At 40.8% G+C, this 23,850-nt stretch overlaps 1 protein-coding gene across 1 annotated transcript in view; it reads right to left on the bottom strand.

The window, feature by feature from the left end:
- The window catches only part of CREBL2 (cAMP responsive element binding protein like 2), a 29,440-nt gene extending 6,710 nt beyond the window's left edge, over nt 1–22,730 (bottom strand). Inside the window, exons 1-2 of the mRNA XM_082850882.1 lie at nt 22,423–22,730; nt 87–284 (exon numbers count right to left, since the gene is read on the bottom strand). Of these exons, the coding sequence (XP_082707008.1) occupies nt 87–284; nt 22,423–22,437 (213 nt within the window). The 5' untranslated portion in view covers nt 22,438–22,730. The remainder of the gene's footprint in view (nt 1–86; nt 285–22,422) is intronic.
- Nucleotides 22,731–23,850: the final 1,120 nt, after the last annotated feature.

Below are 23,850 nucleotides of genomic sequence, written 5' to 3'. Positions count from 1 at the left end.
CAACTGGATAGCTAAAAACTGGTATCTTCATGTTTTAATATAGCTTAGGTTGATTGTTTCATGCGTTTATTGACAGACTTTCTTACCATTTCCAGTTCCTCTCTGAGGGCACAAATGGCTCTTTCCCGACTGGATACCAACTCTTCCAAATACTGATATCTCAGTTTTTTTCTGGCCCGGCATTCTCTTGCACTCTGCCGGCTCCTCTCGAGTTTTGCCTTCAAGTCAATTTTGGCTGGCTTTCGACCACGTTTGCCGGGCTTCTTCACTTTACCTCCAACCACCTTCAGCAAAAGAGAGAAACAGTTAATTTTTTTCCTAGTTCTGGGTCTAGGAAAGTGACTGCGGCTGCATATTAGCAAGGAAAACATTTACAAATAACCAATAAATGGAGCCTGTGGCACTAAGAAAGCATAATCCCATCAAATGCCTTATGATTCTTTGCTTCATAATTTCTTTTTCTGATACTTTTGATAGATACCATGAATGTGAGAGAAGAAATAGTATAAGTTTTCATTATTTCTTCAATAATAAACTTGTTCTAATAATAAACTTTACAGAGCTTAACAGTAAACTTTATGAACCATGTGTAGCTAGATAGTAAAAAACTAAAAGACTGCCATTAAATATTTTGTTCACATAGAATTTTTATTGACTTAATAAGTAAGACAAAATATTGAAAATTAAGTTCAGTATGATCTCAATCTTATAAAACAACACATAGAAGAAAGGATCGTAGAAGGTCAGTGGCGGGGAGGAATCAAGATGGCAGTGTGGGAAGACGTGGAGTTAGTGTCTCCCCACAACTAGGGTGCCTGACGGCCACTGGTGGGGGAACTCTGACCCCCAAGGAGATGGGAGGAAACCCAAAGTGAACCGGTAGGACGTAGGGGGACCGAAGGGGGTAGGAGAAGTGGAGGCCAGACAGGATCAGCGCCCCTGAGACCAGGGAAATCAGAAGAGGCAGGTGGGAGGGACTCTTCCAAGAAGAGCAGGAGAGGAGTGGAGGGCCATCACCCGGCCCACTAAGATGCAGGGAGCCTGCTGGGCTCCCAGGTGAGGTCCCGTGCCCTCTGAGACTGGGGTGGGGGGCATGCCTGTGCCCCTTCTGTTCCTTGAGCCTAAGCCCCACCCCCAACAGCACCCAGGGCCTTTTCCAGCCCTGTGGGTCCTGAGCATTGGCCCCGCCCACTGCCCCAAACTCGCCCTTGTTTAGGCCCCGCCCTCCACAGCCAAGGCCTTCCCCCCCTCCCTTTTTTTTCCTTTCCCTCTGTTACTATTGTGGTACTGATATACCTTCCGGTTGTTGACATACCTATATTTTTACATTCTTTCTAACATATTTGTTAGTTTCTTCGTCTAATTTTATTTTTTACTTTATTATTTTTCTCCTTTTTTTTTTTCTTGCCACCCCACATGGCTTGCGGGTCCTTGATTCGCCAGCCCAGGGTCGGGGGGAAGCTCCTGTGGTGGGAGCTCCAAGTCCGAATCACTAGACTAACAGAGAACCTCAGACCCCAGGAACTAACAGAGAACTAACAGAGAACCTCAGACGCCAGCACTGGAGTGAGGTCTCACAGAGTTCCTTATCTCAGCACCAAGACCCAGCTCTACCCAATAGCCTACACGCTCCAGTGTTGGAAGCCTCAGGCCAAACAACCAGTAAGACAAGAACACAATTCCACACATTAAAAAAATAATAATAATGAGATGGCACAAAAATATGTCACAGATGAAGGAGCAAGGTAAAAACCTACAAGACCAAATAAATGAAGAGGAAATAGGCAATCTACCTGAAAAAAAATTCAGAGTAACGATAGTAAAGATGATCCAGAATCTCAGAAATAGAATGGAGGCACAGATTGAGAAAATACAAGAAATGTTTAACAAAGATCTAGAAGAACTAAAGAACAAACACAGATGAGCAACACAATAACTGAAATGAAAAATGCACTAGAAGGAATCAATAATAGAATAACTGAGGCAGAAGAACGAATAAATGAGCTGGAAGACAAAATGGTAGAAATAACTGCTGAGGAGCAGAATAAAGAAAAAAGAATGAAAAGAATTGAAGACAATCTCAGAGACCTCTGGGATAACACTAAATGCACCAACATTCGAATTACAGGGGTCCTGGAAGAAGAAGAGAAAAAGAAAGGGTCTGAGAAAACATTTGAAGAGATTATAGTTGAAAACTTCCCTAACATGGGAAAGGAAATGGTCACCCAAGTCCAGGAAGTACAGAGAGTCCCATAAAGGATAAACCCTAGGAAAAATACACCAAGACACAAATTAATTGCACTAACAAAAATTAAATTCAAAGAAAAAATATTAAAAGCTGCAAGGGAAAAACAAAAAATAACATACAAAGGAATCCCCATAAGGTTATCAGCTGATTTTTCAGTGGAAACTCTGCAGGCCAGAAGGGAGTGGCAGGATATACTTAAAGTGATGAAAGAGAAAAACCTACAACCAAGATTACTCTACCCAGCAAGGATCGCATTCAGATTCGATGGAGAAGTCAAAAGCTTTTCAGACAAGCAAAAGCTAAGAGAATTCAGCACCACCACACCAGCTTTACAGCAAATGCTAAAGGAACTTCTCTAGGTGGGAAACACAAGAGAAGAAAAAGACCCACAAAAACAAACCCAAAACAATTAAGTAAATGGTAATAGGAACATACATATCAATAATAACCTTGAATGTAAATGGATTAAATGCCCCAACCAAAAGACACAGACTGGCTGAATGGATACAAAAACAAGACCCATATATATGCTGTCTACAAGAGACCCACTTCAGACCTAGGGACACATACACACTGAAAGTGAACGGTTGGAAAAAGACATTCCATGCAAATGGAAATCAAAAGAAAGCTGGAGTAGCAATACTCGTATCAGACAAAATAGACTTTAAAAAAGACTGTTACAAGAGATAAGGAGGGACACTACATAATGGTCAAAGGATCAATCCAAGAAGAAGATATAACAATTATAAATGTCTATGCACTCAACACAGGAGCACCCCAATACATAAGGCAAATGCTAACAACCATGAAAGGAGAAACTGACAGTAACACAATAACAGGAGGGGACTTTAAAACCCCACTTACACCAATGGACAGATCATCCTAACAGAAAATAAATACGGAAACACAAGCTTTAAATGACACAACAGACCAGACAGATCTAATTGATACTAAATAACCAAGAGATCACTGAAGAAATTAAAAAATACATCACTAATTATTAGAGAAATGCAACTCAAAACTACAATGAGGTATCACCTCACGCCGGTCAGAATGGCCATTATCAAAAAAGCTAGAAACAATAAATGCTGGAAAGGGTGTGGTGAAAAGGGAACCCTCCTACACTGTTGGTGGGGATGTAAATTGATACAGCCACTGTGGAGAACAGTATGGAGGTTCCTTAAAAACTAAAAATAGAACTATCATATGACCCAGCAATTCCACCCCCAGCAATTCCACCCAGCATATACTCTGAGAAAACCATAATTCAAAAAGAGGCATGCACCACAATGTTCACTGCAGCACTATTTACAATAGCCAGGACATGGAACCAACCTAGATGTCCATCAACAGATGAATGGATGAAGAAGATGTGGCACATATATACAATGGAATATTACTCAGCCAGAAAAATAAATGAAACTGAGTTATTTGTAGTGAGGTGGATGGACCTAGAGTCTGTCATACAGAATGAAGTAAGTCAGAAAGAGAAAAACAAATACCGTACACATATATATAGAATCTAAAAAAAAGAAAAAAAAAGTGGTACTGATGAACCTAGTTGCAGGGCAGGAATAAAGAGGTAGACATAGAGAATGGACTTGATGACATGGGGTGGGAGGGCGAAGTGAGAGCAGCATTGACATATACACTACCGAATGTAAAATAGCTGGCTGGTGGGAAGCAGCAGCATAGCACAGGGAGATCGGCTCGGTGCTTGGCAATGACCTAGAGGGGTGGGATAGGAAGGATGGGAGGGAGGCTCAAGAGGGAGGGGATATGCTGTATTTTTTATGATTTTTAAATATTTACAATTAGAAAAACATAAAATTTGTATATAAAATTATGTATATAAATAAATAAATAAGAATCCTAAACAATTTGGCTATCAATTCCCTCTTCAAATTTGTTGAGCCCAAGGGAACACACAGAAGTCCCTGAAATCTTCAGGATAATTGTCTCCTGCCTTTACAAGTCTATAATTATAACCCTAGACTGTCTCAGGAGATTTCTACCTGCTCCCTCTGGTGTCATAGACATCCTCTCAATATCCCTGTTATTCATTTATCTGCATAGGCACAGTTGTTTGGTGACTGCCAGAGTAATTTAATGTTCTTCACTGTTTAGCTTTGGAACCTCCCCAAGTTCTTATATAAGATGTAACTATGAGATAAACATGATGAATTTTAAATACATGAAACTGAACTTATACATCAAATGAATTTCCTTTAAAGGAGTCACTTTGAAATGGGGTAAATTTATTCCAATGAATAAGCTTTCTTGGAAACTGCTTTTGGAGCCAGTTTCTTACAAGCCACAACACAATATTACTTTCGCCGTATTACTTTCGAATGATACGTTATTCCTTAAATTCCCAATCTGATGGTCCGCTTTGTTTATCTGACGAGGCTCCAAATGATGTCTAGGTCTTTCTGAAAATTACCCTCAGAGAATAAAAATGTCACTACTTTAGTATACTGAAAGGAATATTGTTGAGGCTTTAAAGGCAATTCTAAAAGAGAAGATGCAAAACTCAAACACTGGCAAATCACTGGAATAAATGCAGAAGTCTTACCAGGTAACAAAACTAAAAGGATCAATCTCCATTTGGATATAAAAACTCTAATTTGTTCGTGTGTTTGGAATCACTATTAATACCATAAACCAACAATGCCCAGTACCCTATAAAGATCAGATCTTTACTTGGTATCATGGTTGGGTCCGGAAAACCAAACTTCAAATGTTAATCAGCTACATTTACCAGAAACTGTGTCATAACAAGACAGCGAACCACTGCATCTAGCATTTTACAGGGTGGCTCTGAAATGAGCCTGAATACTCTGAGGCTCTGGAAGAAAATCCTTCCACCACCATCCTAAAAGCTAGCTGCTTCAGTACTGCTCCCAAATGAGTTTTAACTTTTCAAAAACTGGTCTTTCAAAGCTTTCCTATTCTGTCTCACCACGTTTTGATTCCAATATAATAATATATACCTCAGGAAACTTTTTTTCAAAATCAAATATATGATTAGCACTTGAAGGATAACTAGTTGATCCAAATATTACTATGGGCTAAATTTTAAATTATGCCTATATTATATCAACTGCACAATTTCAGTAAAGTATTTTGAAATCACCCTAGATTAAAACAAAGTGTATTTGCTATTGATAGTCTTTAAAAAGCAATATATTTATAGCCAAAAATCATGTCTATAGTGAAATAAATGGTAATCACATCTATTCTTTATGTAGTAAAATGAGTCATCAGTCACATACCACTCACTATAATCCAATACCTTATATATTGCTGTTTTTAATTAATTCAGGAATGGAATTCAGGAATGGCTGCCTTTGAGAAGCCAGCAAGAGGACACAGTGTACTGCACAGACTTCACTGATTTTTTACACAAACCTAGCATAGTCATAAAAATCAAACAAAAGGTATAGCCCTTTGTTTAGTTTTCATGGTAGCAAAATATTTAAACTGGAACTATTTTATTCCTTTTTTTAAATTAGAAAGGCACAGTAAATGAATCCAGGGTTCCTGCATTTTATGTCATCTGTAAAATTATATTTAAGACCACATAACCACCACTTCTCTAGCTTAATTTTTCCTCAGTAATAGACTGAATTATTGGCTTTTGGTGTCAGCTAAAATCTGATTAGCATGCCAGTTTTCAAGAGAGTGAAACACATCACAGGATTATTATAAATCTTAAGTAAAATAATGTATGAAAGCACTTTTTTAGAAAAAAAGGGTATTACACAAATATAGGTTAGTATACTAGTTGCCTTAACAACTGAACTTTACATATTTCATAAGCCATAAAGATTGGGGAACAGATAAGGGAAGTTAATAAGAAATGAGGAACCAGGGGACTTCCCTGGTAGTCCAGTGGCTAAGACTCCACACTCCCAATGCAGGGGGCCCAGGTTCGATCCCTGGTCAGGGTACTAGATACCACATGCATGCCACAACTAAGAGTTTGCATGCCACAACTAAAGATCCTGCATGCCGCAACTAAGACTCAGCGCAGCCAAAATACATTAATTAGTTAATTTAAAAAAAAGAAATACATGCTGTATTTTAAAAGAAAGAAAAGAAATGAGGAACCAGAAACTAAAACTGAAATCAACCCCACAAATTCCTTAAATATGTCTGAGCCAAAAATTAGTCTTAACAATGTTTCTTAGAATTTTCACAAACTCAGTGATAACCACATTGTCCCCTTGCTCTCTCTTATTCTGTGAGGAAGCACATTAATGTGGCTAAATAAAAGTACTGATTTTTACACACCAACACAAACACCAAGAAGAAAACTACGAAAATAACCCCCCAATTTAACTTCTTTTCTGTTGTAGTTTTATTTCTACCGACATAGGGCCACATGAAAATTTAAATAGCTGTTATTGTAACATGGTACCTCTTTATCGGCTATCCATTTTACCTCCTCGTCCTCCCCAAAACACATTTGTGAGCTGCAGAGAAAAGGTCCTAAGGGAAACACGCACAAGGCCCGTCTCCCTAACCCACACCACCAAGAAAAGCAACCTGCCAGCCATTGATTTTGTCTTGCCCTGCACAGGGAACTTATTTCACAAAGGTAGGATATTAGAGATGTTAGATTTCAGCAGGGCCTCTGCAGTTCTAACTCTGTCTTCATTATATGTTAAAAACGTTAAAGTAAGAATGAAGGTCCTACTTTTCTGTTAACTATCTGTTTTTAACACTTTGAGATAAGCTAAAGCTAAAGGTCATGATTTTTAGAAAGTAAGCACCAAGGACTCTGTCATATTTTACCTTAGTACACAGTAAGTATTTAATAAATATGACAGATAAAACACAAAAGACATTCCTAAGTAGCCATTGAGTCATAGAAGACATCACAAGGGAAATAAGAAAAATACTTGGAGATGAATGAAAAGGAAAACACAATATACCAAAACTTTATGAGATACAGCTTAAGCAGTGCTCAGAAGTAGCCATAAACACCTAAATGAAGAAAGATTTTAAAATCAATAACCTAACTTTCTACCCTGAGAAACTAGAAAAAGAAGAGCAAATTAAACCTAAAACAAGTAGATGGAAAGAAATAATAAATATCAGACTAGAGATAAATAAAACAGAGAATGGAAAAACAACAGGGAAAAAAATATCAATAAAACCAAAAGTTGGTTCTTCAAAAAGACCGACAAAATTGACACACCATTAGCTAGACTGACCAAGAGAAAACATTCAGAATCCTAAACTCAAGACTGAAAGACAAGACATCACTATTACCTTTACCAAAGTAAAAATGGTTTCACGGGAATATTATGAAAAATTGCCAAAAAACTAGATAACCTAGTTGAAATGGACAAATTTCTAGAAAGACACAAAGTAGCAAGACTGACTCAAGAAGAAATAGAAAATCTAAAAAGACCTATGACAAATAAAGAGACTGAAAAAGTAATCAAAAAAATTCCCATAAAGACAAGTCCAGGTGACTTCACTGGTAAATTACCAAACATTTAATAAATTAACACTAATTCTTTTAAAACCTCTTCCAAAAAGCGGAAGAGGAAAGAACATTTCCCAATTCATCCTATGAGCCAATATTAGCCTAATACCCAAAGCAAAGATATAAGAAAACTATAGACCAGTATGCCTCACGAATACAGATGGAAAAGTCTTCAATAAAATACAAGCAGACTAAATCTAACAGCATATAAAGACGACTATCTACCATAACTATGTGATTTATCCCAGGAATAAAGGTTGGTCTAACAACTGAAAATCACTCACTGTAATACACCATATCAATAGGAAAAAGGACAAAAATTACATGTTCATCTCAATAGACTCAGAAAAAGCACTTGACAAAATCCAACACCCTGGGGCTTCCCTGGTGGCACAGTGGTTAAGAATCTGCATGCCAATGCAGGGGACTTAGGTTCGAGCCCTGGGGTCCGGGAAGATCCCACATGCTGCAGAGCAACTAAGCCCATGTGCCACAACTACTGAAGCCCGCATGCCTAGAGTCCGTGCTCTGCAACAGGAGAAGACACTGCAATGAGAAGCCCATGCACCACAACGAAGAGTAGCCCCCACTAGCCGCAATTAGAGAAAGCCTGTGCGCAGCAACGAAGACCCAATGCCAATTAAAAAAAAAAAATCCAACACCCTTATATGATTTTAAAAAAACCAAAACACTCAAAAAACTAGGAATAGAAGGGAACTTCTTCAACCTGGTAAAGGGCATCTATGAAAAAAAACATAGCTAACATCATTTAAAGGTGAAAGATTGAATACTTTCCTTCAAAGATCAGAAACAAAACAAGGATTTTTGTCTTCTCTTGTCACTTCTATTCAACATTGTGCTGGAGGTTCTAGCCACAGCAATTAGGCAAGAAAAAGAAAGAGAAGGCATTCAGATTACAAAGGAAAAAGTAAAACTATTTCTATTTGAAGGTGATATGATCTTATATATAAAAAATCCTAAGGAATCCACAAAAAAACTATTAGCGCTCATAAATGAGTTGAACAAAGTTGCAAGACACAAGGTCAATATACAAAAATCAGTTGTGTTTCTATATACAATGAACAAGCTGAAAATGAAAACATTCCATTTAGAATATCATCAAAAAGAATAAAATACTTAGGAATAACCTTAATAAAATAAGTGCAGGGACTCCTCTGGTGGTCCCATGGTTAAGAATCTGCCTTCCAATGCAGTGGACATGGGTTTGATTCCTGGTCAGGGAACTAAGATCCCAAATGCTATGGGGCAACTAAGCCCGCGCGCCACAACTACAGAGCCCATGCGCTCTGGAGCCTGCACACCACAACTAGAGAGCCTGCATGTCGCAACTAGAGAAAAGCCCATGCACCGCAACGAAAGATACCGCATGCCGCAACAAAGATCCCATGTGCCACAACTAATACCCAACTCAGCCTAAAATTAAAAAAAGAAAAAAGTGTAAGACATATACTGAAAGCCACAAAAATCACTGTAAGAAATTAAAGAAGACCTAATAAAAAGAAAGACATTCCATGTTAATGGATTGGTAGACTTAATATTGTTAAGATGACAATATTCCCCAAACTGAGCTATAGATTCAACACAGTTCCTATCAAAATTCCAGCTGATGTTTTGCAGAAATTGACAAGATAATCCTAAAATTCATATGGAAATACAGTGGACCCAAAAAAGCCAAAGCAATCTTGAAAAAGAACAAAGATGAAGGACTCACACTTTCTGATTTCAAAACTTATTAGCTACACTAATCAAGATAGTGTGGTACTGGCACAAGGACAGACATACAGATCAATGGAAAAGAACTGAGCATCCAGAAATAAACCTTTATGTTTACGGTCAATTGATTTTCAACAAGGTGCCAAAACAGTAGAGAAATGAGGAAAGAATAGTCATTTCAATAAACAGTGCTGGAACAACTGGATATCTACAAAGAAGAATTAACTTGCACTCCTACAACATGCCATACACAAAGATTAACTCAAAACAGAACAAAGGTCTGAATGTAAGAGAGACAACTATAAAACTCTTAGAGGAAAACATACGAATAAATCTTTGTGACCTTGGATTAGGCAATGGTTTCTTAGGTATGACCTCACAAGCAACAAAAGAAAAAATAAATTGGACTTCACAAAATTAAAAATGTTCTGCTTCAAAGGACACCATCAAGGTGAAAAGACAATCCACTAGGAGAAAATATTTGTAAATCATACATAAGGGACTTACATCCAGAATATATAAAGAACACTCACAACTCAACAATAAAAATATAAATAATCCAATTAGAATGTGGGCAAAGTATCTGAATAGACATTTCTCCAAAGAAGATATACAAATGGCCAATAAGCATATGAAAAAATGCTTAACATCATTAGTCATTAGGGAAATGTGAATCAGAATCATGAGATACCACTTTAAACCCACTAGGATGGCTATATAATCAAAAAGAGAGCCAAGAACAAGAACTGGTATAGATGTGGAGAAATGGAACCCTCATACATTGCTGTTGGGAATGTAAAATGGTGGCCACTTTGGAAAACAGTTTGGCAGTTCCTCCAAAATATTAAACACAGGGCTTCCCTGGTGGCGCAGTGGTTGGGAGTCCGCCTGCCGATGCAGGGGACACGGGTTCGTGCCCCGGTCTGGGAAGATCCCACATGCCGCGGAGCGGCTGGGCCCGTGAGCCATGGCCGCTGAGCCTGCGCGTCCGGAGCCTGTGCTCCGCAACGGGAGAGGCCACAGCAGTGAGAGGCCCGCGTACCACCAAAAAAAAAAAAAAAAAAAAAAAATATTAAACACAGAATTACCATGTGACTCAGCAATTCTACTTCTAGGTGTATCCCCAAAAGAAATGAAAACATATGTCACATAAGAACTTGTACACAGATGTTTAGAGCACCATTGTTCATGATAGCTAAAAAATGGAAACAACCCAAATATCTATCAACTGATGAATGGATAACAAAATGTGGTATATCCATACAATGGAATATTATGCAGCCATAAAAAGGAATGGAGTACTGATACATGGTACATGGATGAACCTTGAAAACATTATGCCAAGTGAAAGAAGCCGAATACAAAAGGCCACATACTATATGATTCCATGTACATGGAATGTCTAGAATAGGCAATCTATAGCAACAGAAAGTAGATTCGTGGTTGCTTAAGGCTGGAAGGAGAAGGAGATAATAGGGAGTGACTGCTAAAGGTTTTTTTGTTTTGTTTTTAATTAATAGACTTTGTATTTTAGAGCTGTTTTCAGTTCACAGGAAAATTCAGCAGAAAGTACAGAGTTCCCATATATCCCCTCTCTCTCTGCCTGCACAGTTTCACCTATTAACATCTTGCACTAGTGTGGTACATTTGTTACAACTGATGAACCCCATGTTGATATATTATTAATAAGTAAAGTCCATAGTTTACTTAAGGGTTCACTCTTTGTGTTGTACAATTCTATGGGTTTTGACAAATGCATCGTGTCATATATCTGCCATTAGAGTATAATACAGAATATTAAAATCCCTAAAAATCCCCTGCACTCTACCTATTCCTCCCTCTCCCGTGAAACCTTGGCAACCACTGACCTTTATTACTCTACAGTTTTGCCTTTTCCAGAATGTCAGATAGTTGGAGTCATATAGTACGTAGCCTTTTCAAACTGGCTTCTTTCACTTAGCAATATGTATTTAAGTTCCCTCACACCTTTTTGTAGCTTAATAGCTCGTTTCTTTCTATTGCTAAATAATATGAATAACATTCCATTATATGAGTATAACAGTTTGTTTATAAGGGTTTCTTTTGGGGTGATGAAAATGTTCTGGAATTAGATAGTGGTGAGCATTGTACAACTGTGTGAATACACTAAAAAGTCACAGAATTATATACTTGAAAAGGATGAATTTTATGGTATGGGCTATTTTAAAAAATGACATGAACTTTAGAGGCAGAAAGAATAGCAGCAAAGGAAGAATCAAGGTGGCGCAGAGACACAAGCAGATGAGAAAGACCACGAGGGAGGGGAGGGGTCAAGCATAAAGCTCCTAATTTATGAGTTTTAAAAGGCTGAGAAATAAGATAAAACTACTGCATTTAGCCAGGAGGGAGCTCCTGATGCCACAGGCTCCCCAGGCAACGGGTTTAACGTCTGTGGAAAGCAGAGGTGTGATTGTAGATGTCCTTTAGGGGCTTCTTCCAATGAGGAGGACTCCAGTGTCCAGATTAAATCCTATTCCAAAGATTCTTGGATCATTTTACTTTGGCTTTTTAGGAACAAACAACAAAAACAAATTCAGAGCTAAATCTGGGCGTGCAAGGAGCAAGCACTCACTGCGGGCAAGGCCTTGAGCTAGGCCTCCACGTGTCAGGCTCACGTTATTTCACACCAGGGGACGTTAACACTGCTATCCTCATCTTTTTCAGGTAAAGAGGGGAAATTTAATTTCTTATTTAACAACCATTTATTGAACATTCACTTTGCCCCAAACACTGTCAAACTCTAGGAATATTAATGTAAGAAGACAGGGTCCTTATCTTTTTTTTTTTTTTTTTTTTTTTTGGTGGTACGCGGGCCTCTCACTGCCGTGGCCTCTCCCGTTGCGGAGCACAGGCTCTGGAGGCGCAGGCTCAGCGGCCATGGCTCACGGGCCCAGCCGCTCCGCGGCATGTGGGATCTTCCCGGACTGGGGCACGAACCCGTGTCCCCTGCATCGGCAGGCAGACTCTCAACCACTGCGCCACCAGGGAAGCCCAGGGTCCTTGTCTTTAATATATTTATTAGACTTCTGAAATGCAGCAGACATGAAATAAACACCATTATAAAGGGCAGGATATCAGTACATACAGGAGTCCTGCTGGGAGAGGGATGCACACACACACACACACACACAGATAAGCATAGTGATCTCTTTATTTCATGGATATAAAATCTAGATAGAACCCAAGCCCCCTGATTAGCATCACAGCAACTGACTCAAGATGCTCAGTTGTCACAAGCTGACTCACTCTCATCAAGCGTGACTATTTCCCTTCTGGATTCCTAGGTAGGACTCATTAACCTGAACATACAACTCCCTGAAAAGGCTCTAAAGCGGACAGATGCTTTAAATGCAGTGCTATATTAATGCTATATAGTCATTCATTTAATGACTGGATTCATTTAATCCAGCTCACTGTGACATTAGTCACTTGATGGAGGGCAGCGGTGAGGAGGTTAACTAACAAATTTTTTCATTTTATGCATCTCTGAAATTTCCCTCTGCTATTGGCGACTCTCTGTGCCCACCCACTGAAGTCATGCCAGTTTATTCCTTTACAACATGTCTGATTCAGCTCTTCTTCTCTATTCCTACTACCTACATTACTACCCTACTTACAGAGTATTGCCGTGGGTTTCCCAGTGGGTCTCCCTCCCATCCCTCCTTTTCCATCCTTACTTCCCTGGTTAATCTGTCTTGCAAAGAACTGCCAAGTTAGCCTTTCTTTTCAGCTTATTAAAATAACTTTAGTGTATTTTTTTTTCATTGTGAAAAAGTAATACCTGATCATTCTAGAGAGAACAAACTTTAACGGCCCTTTGGCCATGTCACGCTCCAGCTCAAGGGAAGGCCTCTGGCTCAGCACTGCTTACCAGGTCACCAAATCCAGAATACTGACTTCCTGTAGCTGCTGTGACAACCACCACGAAGTTGGTGGCTTAAAACAACAGAAATGTACTCCCTCTGCTCTGGAGGCCAGAAAGCTGACAGGGCTGCTGCACCCCCTCCAGAGGCCCTAGGGGAGAAGCCATCCTTCGCCTCTTCTGGCTGCTGGCAGCTGTGAGCATTCCTTCCTTTGTGGCCACGTCGATCCAGCCTCTGCCTCTGTGGTCACACCGCCTCCACAACTGTCTGTCAAATCCCCCTCTGCCTCACTCTTAGGGGGACACTTGCCATTGGATTTAGGGTTCACCCAGAGAACCCAGGATAAATTCCTCCTCTCAAATACTTAACTAAATCACATTTTTGGCCATATAATATTCACTCTTTTACCATATAAGGGGACCGGTTCCATTAGCACATGGATGTATCTTTTTAGAGGCCACCATTCAGCCTACTACATCCAGGCTCCTGCTCACCGAGCCAATTTTCTCTTTCGTTTTTCCCAACAAGTCATGCCTGTGTCCTTGGGGAGCTCACCACACGCCCTGCACTCCTACCTATACTCACCATTTCTCTAAACGCTCCCTCTCCACCCCCGCCCCTGCCGCCCGATCCAAACCTGCAAATATTATGCTCCCTTTGGTTAGGGCCAGCCCTGGCCCTCTTTCTGTGAAGCTCTTGCTGACAGTCACCTTCTGTCCACACATTTTTCGTCTCCGAATCTCTGGAACATATAGTCACGATCACGCTGAATTGACACGGTATACCGGTTATTTTTAGCGGCCTCACAGATTTAAGTTCTATCTCCTCCAAGTGATGTGCGCACCGCAGGCACAGAAGCTGTGTTTTCTATTCCAGTCCCCACTGTATCTGGCCCAGAGCCAGGAATTTAAAAGGCATTTATTAAAAGACTGATAATTGGATGAATAAATGCAAAGAAAAATTAGCAATATTTTGCAATTTAATTTAAATTGGTATTATTACTATGACCACTACTACCACCAGCTAATAGAAGTTGATAAAAAAAAGAAAACCAAACCTCTCTCATAAGGGATATAAAATCTCAAAAACCAATCAATAACTCTTATTATTTTACCACCCTTTTAGCATTTATTTACATCCTAACGCTCTTAATTCTTTTTTAAAAATATATATTTATTTATTTATGGCTGTGTTTCGTCTTCATTGCTGGGCGCGGGCTTTCTCTAGTCGCAGCGAGTGGGGGCTACTCTTCATTGCGGTGCACGGGCTTCTCATCGTGGTGGCTTCTCTTGTTGAGGAGCACGGGCTCTAGGCACGTGGGCTCAGCAGTTGTGGCTCGTGGGCTCTAGAGTGCAGGCTCAGTAGTTGTGGCGCACGGGCTTAGTTGCTCTGTGGCATGTGGGATCTTCCTGGACCAGGGCTCGAACCCATGTCCCCCTGCATTGGCAGGCGGATTCTTAACCACTGTGCCACCAGGGAGGTCCCCTAATGCTCTAATTCTTAAGGCGACCCATAAAAGTTTCAAGTTGTTAAGTCTAAGAGAATTACTGCATTTACATGAAGTGGCAGCATCAGCCCCAGCTAAGAAGGAAAATAGCAGGAAAGCTTGTTTCACTTTTCTTTTGAAAACATAAAAGTGAAACGTTATCTGCCATCGATTAAAGAAAAATAAGATAGATATGAATGCGGCCAGCCACTGCTCTTTACCACTTTAAAGAAAAAAACAAGCAGCTATACTTTCATTTGGTGTCAAGGCTCCCATAACTTCCTTCACAGCTGTTGGCTAGGCTTCTTCTCTTTTCTTATTGACCAGATCTTCAGAAAGAGAGAAAGTCTAATCACATCTTCCTGCTGCTAACCCTTCTGCCAGTTTTTCTCATCAACAGAGGAGAAACAAGATAAAGCAGGCATTTCTGACTGTTAACTCCTGCCTCTCCTCTCCCGACCCCTAATCCTCCCCTTCCCCAGCTATTACTGTTGGAAGCTAAATATAATACATGTATTTTAACAATGCCCCAAACTGTTACAAACTGACTCAGTAAGAGTGGCCTACAGGCATATCTCATTTTATCGTGCTTCACTTTACTGCATTTTTTTTTACAAACTTAACGTTTATGGCAATCCTGCATTGTTGGATGATGGCTAGCATTTTTTGGCAGTAAAGTATTATTCAAGTAGGGTATGTACTTTTTTTTTTAGACATAATGCTATTGTATACTTAATCGACTACAGTATAATGTAGACATAACTTCTGTATGTACTAGGAAACCAACAAATTCATGTGACTTTGCTTTATTACATATGTGCTTTACTGCAGTAGTCTGGAAATGAACCCACAGTATCTCTGAGAGGTCGGCCTGTATACTTAACTGTCTTTGCTTCTTTGCCACCCACTCTTCCCCAACCGCTACGTTTTGGCTTCTGCCCCATCACTCTGTTGAAACTTCTCATGCTAGGTTCATAAACAATCTCCTGTTTTTGAAGTCCAATGGATACTTTTTCACTACTTACTTTACATGGAATAACAACCTTTTTTTCCCTGGTTCTCCTGTATCACTAACCTCTCCTTTTCAGTTTATTTTGCTGAGTCATATTCCTTGGCCTCTTCTGATCATTTTAAAGTTTTCCAGGGTTCTGTCTCTTTAGCTCTCTCTTCTGTCCACCGTCTTCATCCTTCAAGGATTTTATGCACGCTGCATCAACCACAACCTACCTTGTAATGGTCTCTAGCATGGTCTTCAGCTCAGGCCTTTCTTCTGAGCAATCTAACCAAGCTGGTGAGGAGTCACAGAGGACCAGCATTTATTTTGAACCCATTATGTACTAAGTTTGTTTTAATACATATATAACATTTAATTCTCACACTAACTCAATAAGGCTTTATTAACACATCCAATTATAGGTAAAGAAATACAGTTCTGAAAAGATTAACATAATTGGCCAACATAAACCATAGCACTATTTTCTCAGGTCAGTCTCCCAAGGCAAAAGAAATAAAAGCAAAAATAAACAAATGGCACCTAATCAAACTTTAAAGCTTTTGCACAGCAAAGGAAACCATCAACAAAAAAGACAACCTACAGAATGGGAGAAAATATTTGCAAACAATGCGAATGACAAGGGGTTAATATCCAAGATATTAAACAGCTCACATAACTCAATACCGAAAAAACAAAAACCCAAACAACAAATGGGCAGAAGACCTAAATAGACATTTCTCCAAAGAAGACATACAGATGGCCAACAAGCACATGAAAAGATGTTCAACATCGCTTATTATTAGAGAAATGCAAATCAAAACCACAATGAGGTATCACCCCACATCTGTCAGAATGGCCATCATCAAAAAGTCTACAAATAATAAATATTGGAGAGGGTGTGGAGAAAAGGAAATCCTCCTACACTGTTGGTGGGAATGTAAATTGATACAGCCACTATGGAGAACAGTATGGAGGTTCCTTAAAAAAACAAAAATAGAACTACCATATGATCCGGCAACCCCCCTCCTGGGTATATATCTGGAAGAGAGGAAAACTCTAATTCAAAATGATATATGCACCCAGTGTTCACAGCAGCACTATGGCAGTCCACAGCCAAGACATGGAAACAACCCACGTGCCCATTAACAGATTACTGGCTTAAGAAGATGCGGTATATATATACATACAATGGGATATTACTCAGCCATAAAAAAGAATGAAATATTGCCATTTGCAGCAACATGGGTGGACCTAAAGAATATTATACGTAGTGAAGTAAGTCAGACCAAGACAAATATTATATGATATCACTTAATGTGGAATCAAAAAATAATACAAATGAACGTATATACAGAACAGAAACAGACTCACAGACATAGAAAACAAATTTATGATTACCAAATGGAAAAGGGAGGGGGGTAGGGATAAATTAGGATTATGGGATTATCAGATACATGCTACTATACACAAAATAGATAAGCAGCAGGGATTTACTGTATAGCACAGGGAACCATATTCAATACCTTGTAATAACCTATAATGTAAAATAATCCAAAAAATATATATATATAACTAAATCACTTTGCTGTATACCTGAAACTAATACAGTACTGTAAATCAACTATACTTCAATAAAAAAATAATAATCTGTCCAAAATCATAATAGCTTTAAGTGGCGGAAATTAGATTTGAACTCTGGTTATATGCCAAAATCTATGTTCCTTCCTGATTGGACCATCTGCCTCTAGTCTTGTTCCAGTTCCTACATCTTTACCCTAATTCAGTCTCCATATATCCATGAACATTTTTTTTGAAAACACAAATCTGATATTATCACCTTTGCTTTAAAATCCTTTAATAGCTCCTCAACAACTACGGTGCCTTGGTTTTCAAACAAAATTCAAATTCCCAGGCCCTGTTCCCCAAAATTCTGATTCAGTCTTCTTTATTTCACACTTTGAAAAATACTGGCCCAAATTTCTGAGCTTAACTTGCCAAGCAAATCATGATCTGGCCCCTGATTATCCGTCCATCCTTATCTCTGCCCACACCTCTACTTGTGCCTTATGCTCTAGCTCAGGGATCAGTAAACTCCAGCCCAACTGGCAAGCCAAAGCCAGCCTGTTGCCTGTTTGGGGAAATAAAGTTTTATCAGAACACAGCCATATCCATTCATTACATTCTGCCTACAGTTGCTTTCACGCTGCAGTGGTAGAGTTAATTGCGACAGATCGATCACATGGCCCACAAATATTTACTATCTGCCCCTTTAAAGAAAATTCCCCAATTCCTGCTCTAGCTTGTAGCAAAATACTTTCCCAGTGCAATATGCTTTAGTATATGATGTTCCCTCTTTCCCATTTTCTGAGGGAATCCTATTCTTCTTTACAGATTCATTCCTACTGTGTGAACCCATGTCTGACATACCCAGTCAGGCATCCATTCTTAGTGCCCCCAAAGCACTTTGCCATGACTGCCCTCATTTCTTACCTCACCATGTTGTAATTATTTTTCTGTATGTCTGTCTAGCCCACTGAAACATAAGCTCCTGAGAATAATTATAAACTCTTACCTGTCTTTGTATCTCTAGCACAATGCCTCGTATTACATACATATTAGGTGTCTAACAAATGTTTGACGATGAATGAATAAATGAACAAACTTTTAGGAAAACCTTAAAGAGCAAAACATTCTGAATAAGGTTACTTAAACTTAGATTTCAACTGATATCTGTAGAGGTACCCTAGTTAAAATGTACCCGTAGCCTGCGCAGGTAAGGAAGGCACATTTAAAACATGAATACCTACTGTCTAGTTTGGTAAACGAGCTGGCTCTTCTGTCTTGCTATCATGGAAAGCATGGATAGAGCAGGAGAACAGAAAAGGAAGAAATTCTCTGGGCTCCGTGGCACTGCCCAAGGAAGGTAGTTCCAACTATAGCAAAGGATGGCTAAGGGGCCGACAGGAGGGACTTCAGGGGCCAAAGGACAGCTCTGGGAATGTCAAAGAGATTTTTGGCCGGGTTAAAATTTTTGTGAGAACCAGCAGTACTCAGAACAACTGAATGGAAAAAATGACCGAAGGGGTAAGGAAGGTATAAGAAACCTCATTTTCAAAGAATCATGTGGAGCACAGGTGGAAAGCAAGTATGGAGGAGAAGGGCAGCTCATCTTAGCATCCTGTGGCCCGTGGCTGACACGCTCTCTCCCAGTCCCTCGGCTGGAACTTGGTGCCCTAAACTGTCAGGCTGGGCACTACAGAGCGGTGCTCTTTTACCAGCTTAGTCTGCGGCAGGAACACAGCTGGTCTAGGATATTTCAAGTTACTCATTCATTCATTCGATAAACAGGAAAGTCAAATAGAAAATAAGAAACCCTCTATGATCAAAGCCTCTGAAAATAACACATTTCAGTTTTCTTTGTAATTGAACGCAGCACGTTAGGGAGAAGAGGCTTTCATAAAAACAAGCGCTTTTTCTTCGTGGTGGACAAGCAGGTAGACTCAGGACACTACCTTTCTCACACAATCTGACAGTTAAGGACACAGTTCAAGGTCATTTCATGCCCCATCCCGTTGTCCCTGTCCCACTGTGGGGCATAGTTAGGAGCAGAGGGTAGCATGGGGGAAACACAGCTGCAAATGCCATGCAACAGCGCACACTTAAAAATTACTAAAATGAGCATCTCAGGTGCCTACCGCCCTGTGTTAAAGACCGAGGAAGTCCCTGGCAGGTAATATGACAAGGATATTTTCTGAGTGCCTGTCACGTGTTAGACTCTGTACTCGATGCTTCATATGCATTATCTCTAATCCTCAACAAAGCCTGGGAAGAAGGTACTGACCATCTAACAGATAGAATGGAAGCTCAAAAACGTTAAATAACTTAGCCAAGATTTTTGGCTTCCCAACTAGCCTAAGTAGAAATCTATTCAATCAGAATTTGAGATCTGCTACTTAGCACTTCCCCAAGCCCAGTCTGTCTCTTGCTTTATTTTTCCCCTTAGCTGTAGTCTGTATACTCTGGCTGGCTGGCTCAACAGAGCAAACTGATTAATAAAGCCCAGGTACATCTAGGGCAGTCTCCTTAATGCCACTCTGTTCCAATTCAATTCAATCACTATTAACCAGTACTCTATGATGTAACATAACAGGCACATTGCTACCTACCTGGAAGGCAAAGCTGCACTCCCATTCAAAACTGTCCTGCCCTGACTCCAGGAAACTAGATGGCAGAAGGGGGAAAGCTCTTGGCAAACTCATTCACCACCACTGATGAAAACAACTCAGAATACAGAATCTTTATAAAGGGATTCATCACATCATCATCATGTTTCCTGACCTGCTCATTCAAATACTGCCTCTCTGTAACTGCTGCACCTGCCCACTTTGTCCTCTTCCTGTTGCCCTGGCCTTGCTGTCAGCCAGTTTGTCATCTTTTATGCTCTCACCAGCACAACCACCATATACTTTCAAGCCTCAACTATCCCCTTATACAGGGGAAAATGGAACCTGAGACTCCATCACCCATACATAATGTGAGGGAAAAGTGTGTTTTGTGTGTGAGTATGTAGGTATCTACTAGGAGGAGAATACAATTTTGCGGGACTGTAACAACTAGAGCACAGGGAAAGGCAGGCCTAGGAGCCTTTTTAAAAGACTGTTTCATACCGCCTGACTGCTGAAAGAGCAGTCCAGTCTTGCTGTACGTGGCATTTAAATATTACTCAACCACAGCTACGACATGTATTCAAAGTGAAAGTAGTGTATTCACAGAGGCACTATCCATCCAGAGACATCTGAAGTGGTTTTTCTTTTCCGTAATCATTAAAGATTGAAGAAACTGCTGGTTTTTAAATACCGTCACAATACAATGAATTAATAAAGAATGAGTACTGAATTCATTTTGCTTAGCTATGAACATTCTAAGAAGTTATGAAAAGCCTAGCCCCCAAAATTAACTTCACTCTTTAGGCAAAACCGTAACACTTTATACCTTCCACTAGAGCTTGCCTGTTTCTAGAAATAAGTCCTATGTTATTTTATAGGTAGATAAGATAACTCAAAATCCTATGTATTTTTCTTGAATTTATTTGAGATTACTGAAGACTCTGAGAAAGTTATTACATGTTTCAAAGGTTCAAAAAAGAAACAACTGAAAATTATGTAGAATATACTGTGAGAGTCTCAAACCGAGGACATAAAAGAATATGTTGCTTTAGCATCCTTTCCCAGCCATATCTAGGAAAGATAGTGGATACAGTATTTGGACTTAATTTCAAAATTAACACTGAAAGATCAAGCTAGCAAAGGTTGTTATGGAAAATTCTCTTCTGATTTTTCTGGAAAACTTTCAGAACTCCTCCTTTCTGTCTGGGAAATACCACTTCCTATTAGGAGGGGTTTGCTACTTCACAAATAAGCTTCCTCTAGTGAGTCCTGATTCCAGAGTACTGCCTTGGGCTTTCCCTGCTTGCATTTCTCTCGGAGCCTTCTGCAGGAACAGGAAGAGGAGATAAGGTAGAATAACAGAAGCAGCACAGAGAAGATGGAAATTTTTTCAATCTCTCTGAGGATGGGTGAAACAAAAACTTGATAGCAGCAAAATGTTACTGGTTAGATGGAGGGGGAAAGGGTACCCAAATGAAGGAAAAAGCTATCACAAGCGGCATGCCACAGAGTGTGGAAAGTAAGACCTCTGGAAAGCATAGGGAAGAGTGTCTATTTTGAAAACTGGCAAACTCTAGAGTCTGATTCCTTAAAAAAAAAAAAAAAGGCCAACTTCCTAAACACTCTAAAACATCGATAAGCTGATGATGAATAAACTGACCATCACTATCTTCATGACATATAACTAGACAACACTAACGCGGATAGACAAAGGTTATACATAAACTATATGAATTAACCAATAATGAATACTGTCGGTCATCTTATCATCATAGGGATAAGTGATCTGGATAGGGAAAGGGGGATGGGGATGGAATATTAAGATAGATTAACAAGAAGGAATTCATTCCTTTTCTTGGAGAAGGCTTTCTAGAGGAGGTTAGATTCCGGACTCTGGACGAATAGCAACAGGAGCTTAGCAGAACAGCTCAGAGGGGGAGTGAACCGATTATATGAATGGGGCATTGAGTAAGGGAGCTTGGGAGAAGAAAGGGGGACCGTCAAGGGGAACAGGGCCGGTTCAGGGTGCCCTAGTTAAGGTCTCCAACGTGGAGAAAGGCTGGGTGGGGGCAAAGGAAGGCGAAAAGAAAAAGCACAGTAGTTTCTTCACTTATCTCGGGAGGACTAGGGTTTACACTACCTGGAAAAGCTGACCAACAGGCTTGCCCTGGGTGTGATTTTCCAGAGGAGTGGGCCCTTGCTGGAAGAACGCAGCCCGCTGTTCCCTCAATTCCTGTCTGGGTAGCTGGGGTCATAGCTGGAGGCGCAGAGATGTCTAAGGCCGGTGTCTCTTGGGTGCTGCGTGGGTTACGGGGCTGAGGCTCAGCGGCGGGCACTTAGCGACAAGCAGGCGGCGGCTGCAGCAGCTGCGCGTGCAAACCCCGGGACTTACCTTACTGTCATCCATCTCGGCAGACAGGCCAGCCCGGCCGGGCGCTCCCTCCCCCGGCCCTCCCCCGGCTCAGCCGGCCTGGCCCGGCCCGGCCCCAGCCCCGGGGAAAGAACGGGATAAGGTTCTGACTGCCTCCTCCTCTCGCCTAACAGTTCGCTTCCCTGATGCCACAGTCACGGGGACGAGGGACCAGTTCAGGGATGGCAGAGCGGACCCTGGAGGCGGCACAGAACGCCTCCCTTCGCCGCGGCTGCCTCCTCCTCCCCCTCCATGACAGGCTCTGGCTGTGTTTACAGACGCCCTGGAGAGAGGCCCGGACCGGAGAGAGGGCGGCAGCGCGGCGCGCGGATTGGCCGCTTCGGCCGCCGTAGCACCGCGGCATTCTGGGGATTGTAGCTGTTGTTACCGCGGTCTCTGCGCGGCGAACCAAAAAGGAAACTACGATGTCCACAGAGCCTCAGAAAGGCGTCCGTTTTCCTGCCGGCGAGCGCTACGCAGGAGGGGCCGAAACTACGTTTCCCACAATGTTTTGGTCCCTGGGTTCCAGCGGTCCGGGCGTAGGGAGGGGACCCTAGGAGCCCCGCAGAGGCGGACCTGAAGGAGGGGTCCTGGGAGCAGGCCCTCCTCATAGACACCGAGGAAACCCTGTTTATTTTAAAAATTCACCCCCCCCAAACAAAACAAACAAAAAACCTAAGAATGCACAATGGTGCAGCTCCTTCTGGAAACCATTTGACAGTTCCGATATTAGACATAGAGTTACCATATGGCCGCAATCCCACCGGAAATGACACCGTGTGTCCCCACGAAAACTCGTGCAGTAACGTTCTGTCCTAAAGGCGTTATTCTTAGTAGTCAAAAAGTGGAAACAACCCAAGTGTTCAACAGTGGATGAATGGCTGGCCAATTGTGGTATTTATATTCAAAGGAGTATTATTCCTCAATGAAAAGGTATGAGGTACTGATACATGCTGCAATGTGGATGCGCGAGGATGAGCCTTGAAAACACACAGTGAAAGAAGCCAGACCCAGAAGGCCACATATCGCGGATTCCACTTATAATGAAATGTCCGGAATAGGTACATTTAAAGAAACAAAAAGCTGGTGAGTGGATGTAGGGGGCTAGGATTGGGGAACAGCAGGGAGGGAGGGGGGCCAGGAATGGCGAGTGGTTTTTAATAGGTACTGGGTTTCTTTTAAGGTGATGAAGCTGTTCTAAAATTGATTTAGGGATGGCTGCACAACTCTGAATATACTAAAAACCACTGAATTGTATACTTCAAATGAGTGAATATTATGGTATGTGAATTACATCTCAATAGTAAATAACAAAGAATGTCTTGGCATCCTCCTGATTTAGTAAAGTCAGTGAGCTTGTTGTTTTGGCCTGTGTTAGGCCATTGAGAATTTGACAAAGATTGTCTTTAT

This window comes from Leucopleurus acutus (genome assembly GCF_964270905.1).
Source record: "Leucopleurus acutus genome assembly, chromosome: 11".
Classification (NCBI taxonomy): Eukaryota; Metazoa; Chordata; class Mammalia; order Artiodactyla; family Delphinidae; genus Leucopleurus; species Leucopleurus acutus.
The sequence above is the reverse complement of the archived record's forward strand: the minus strand, read 5'-3'. Positions and strand labels throughout refer to the sequence as shown.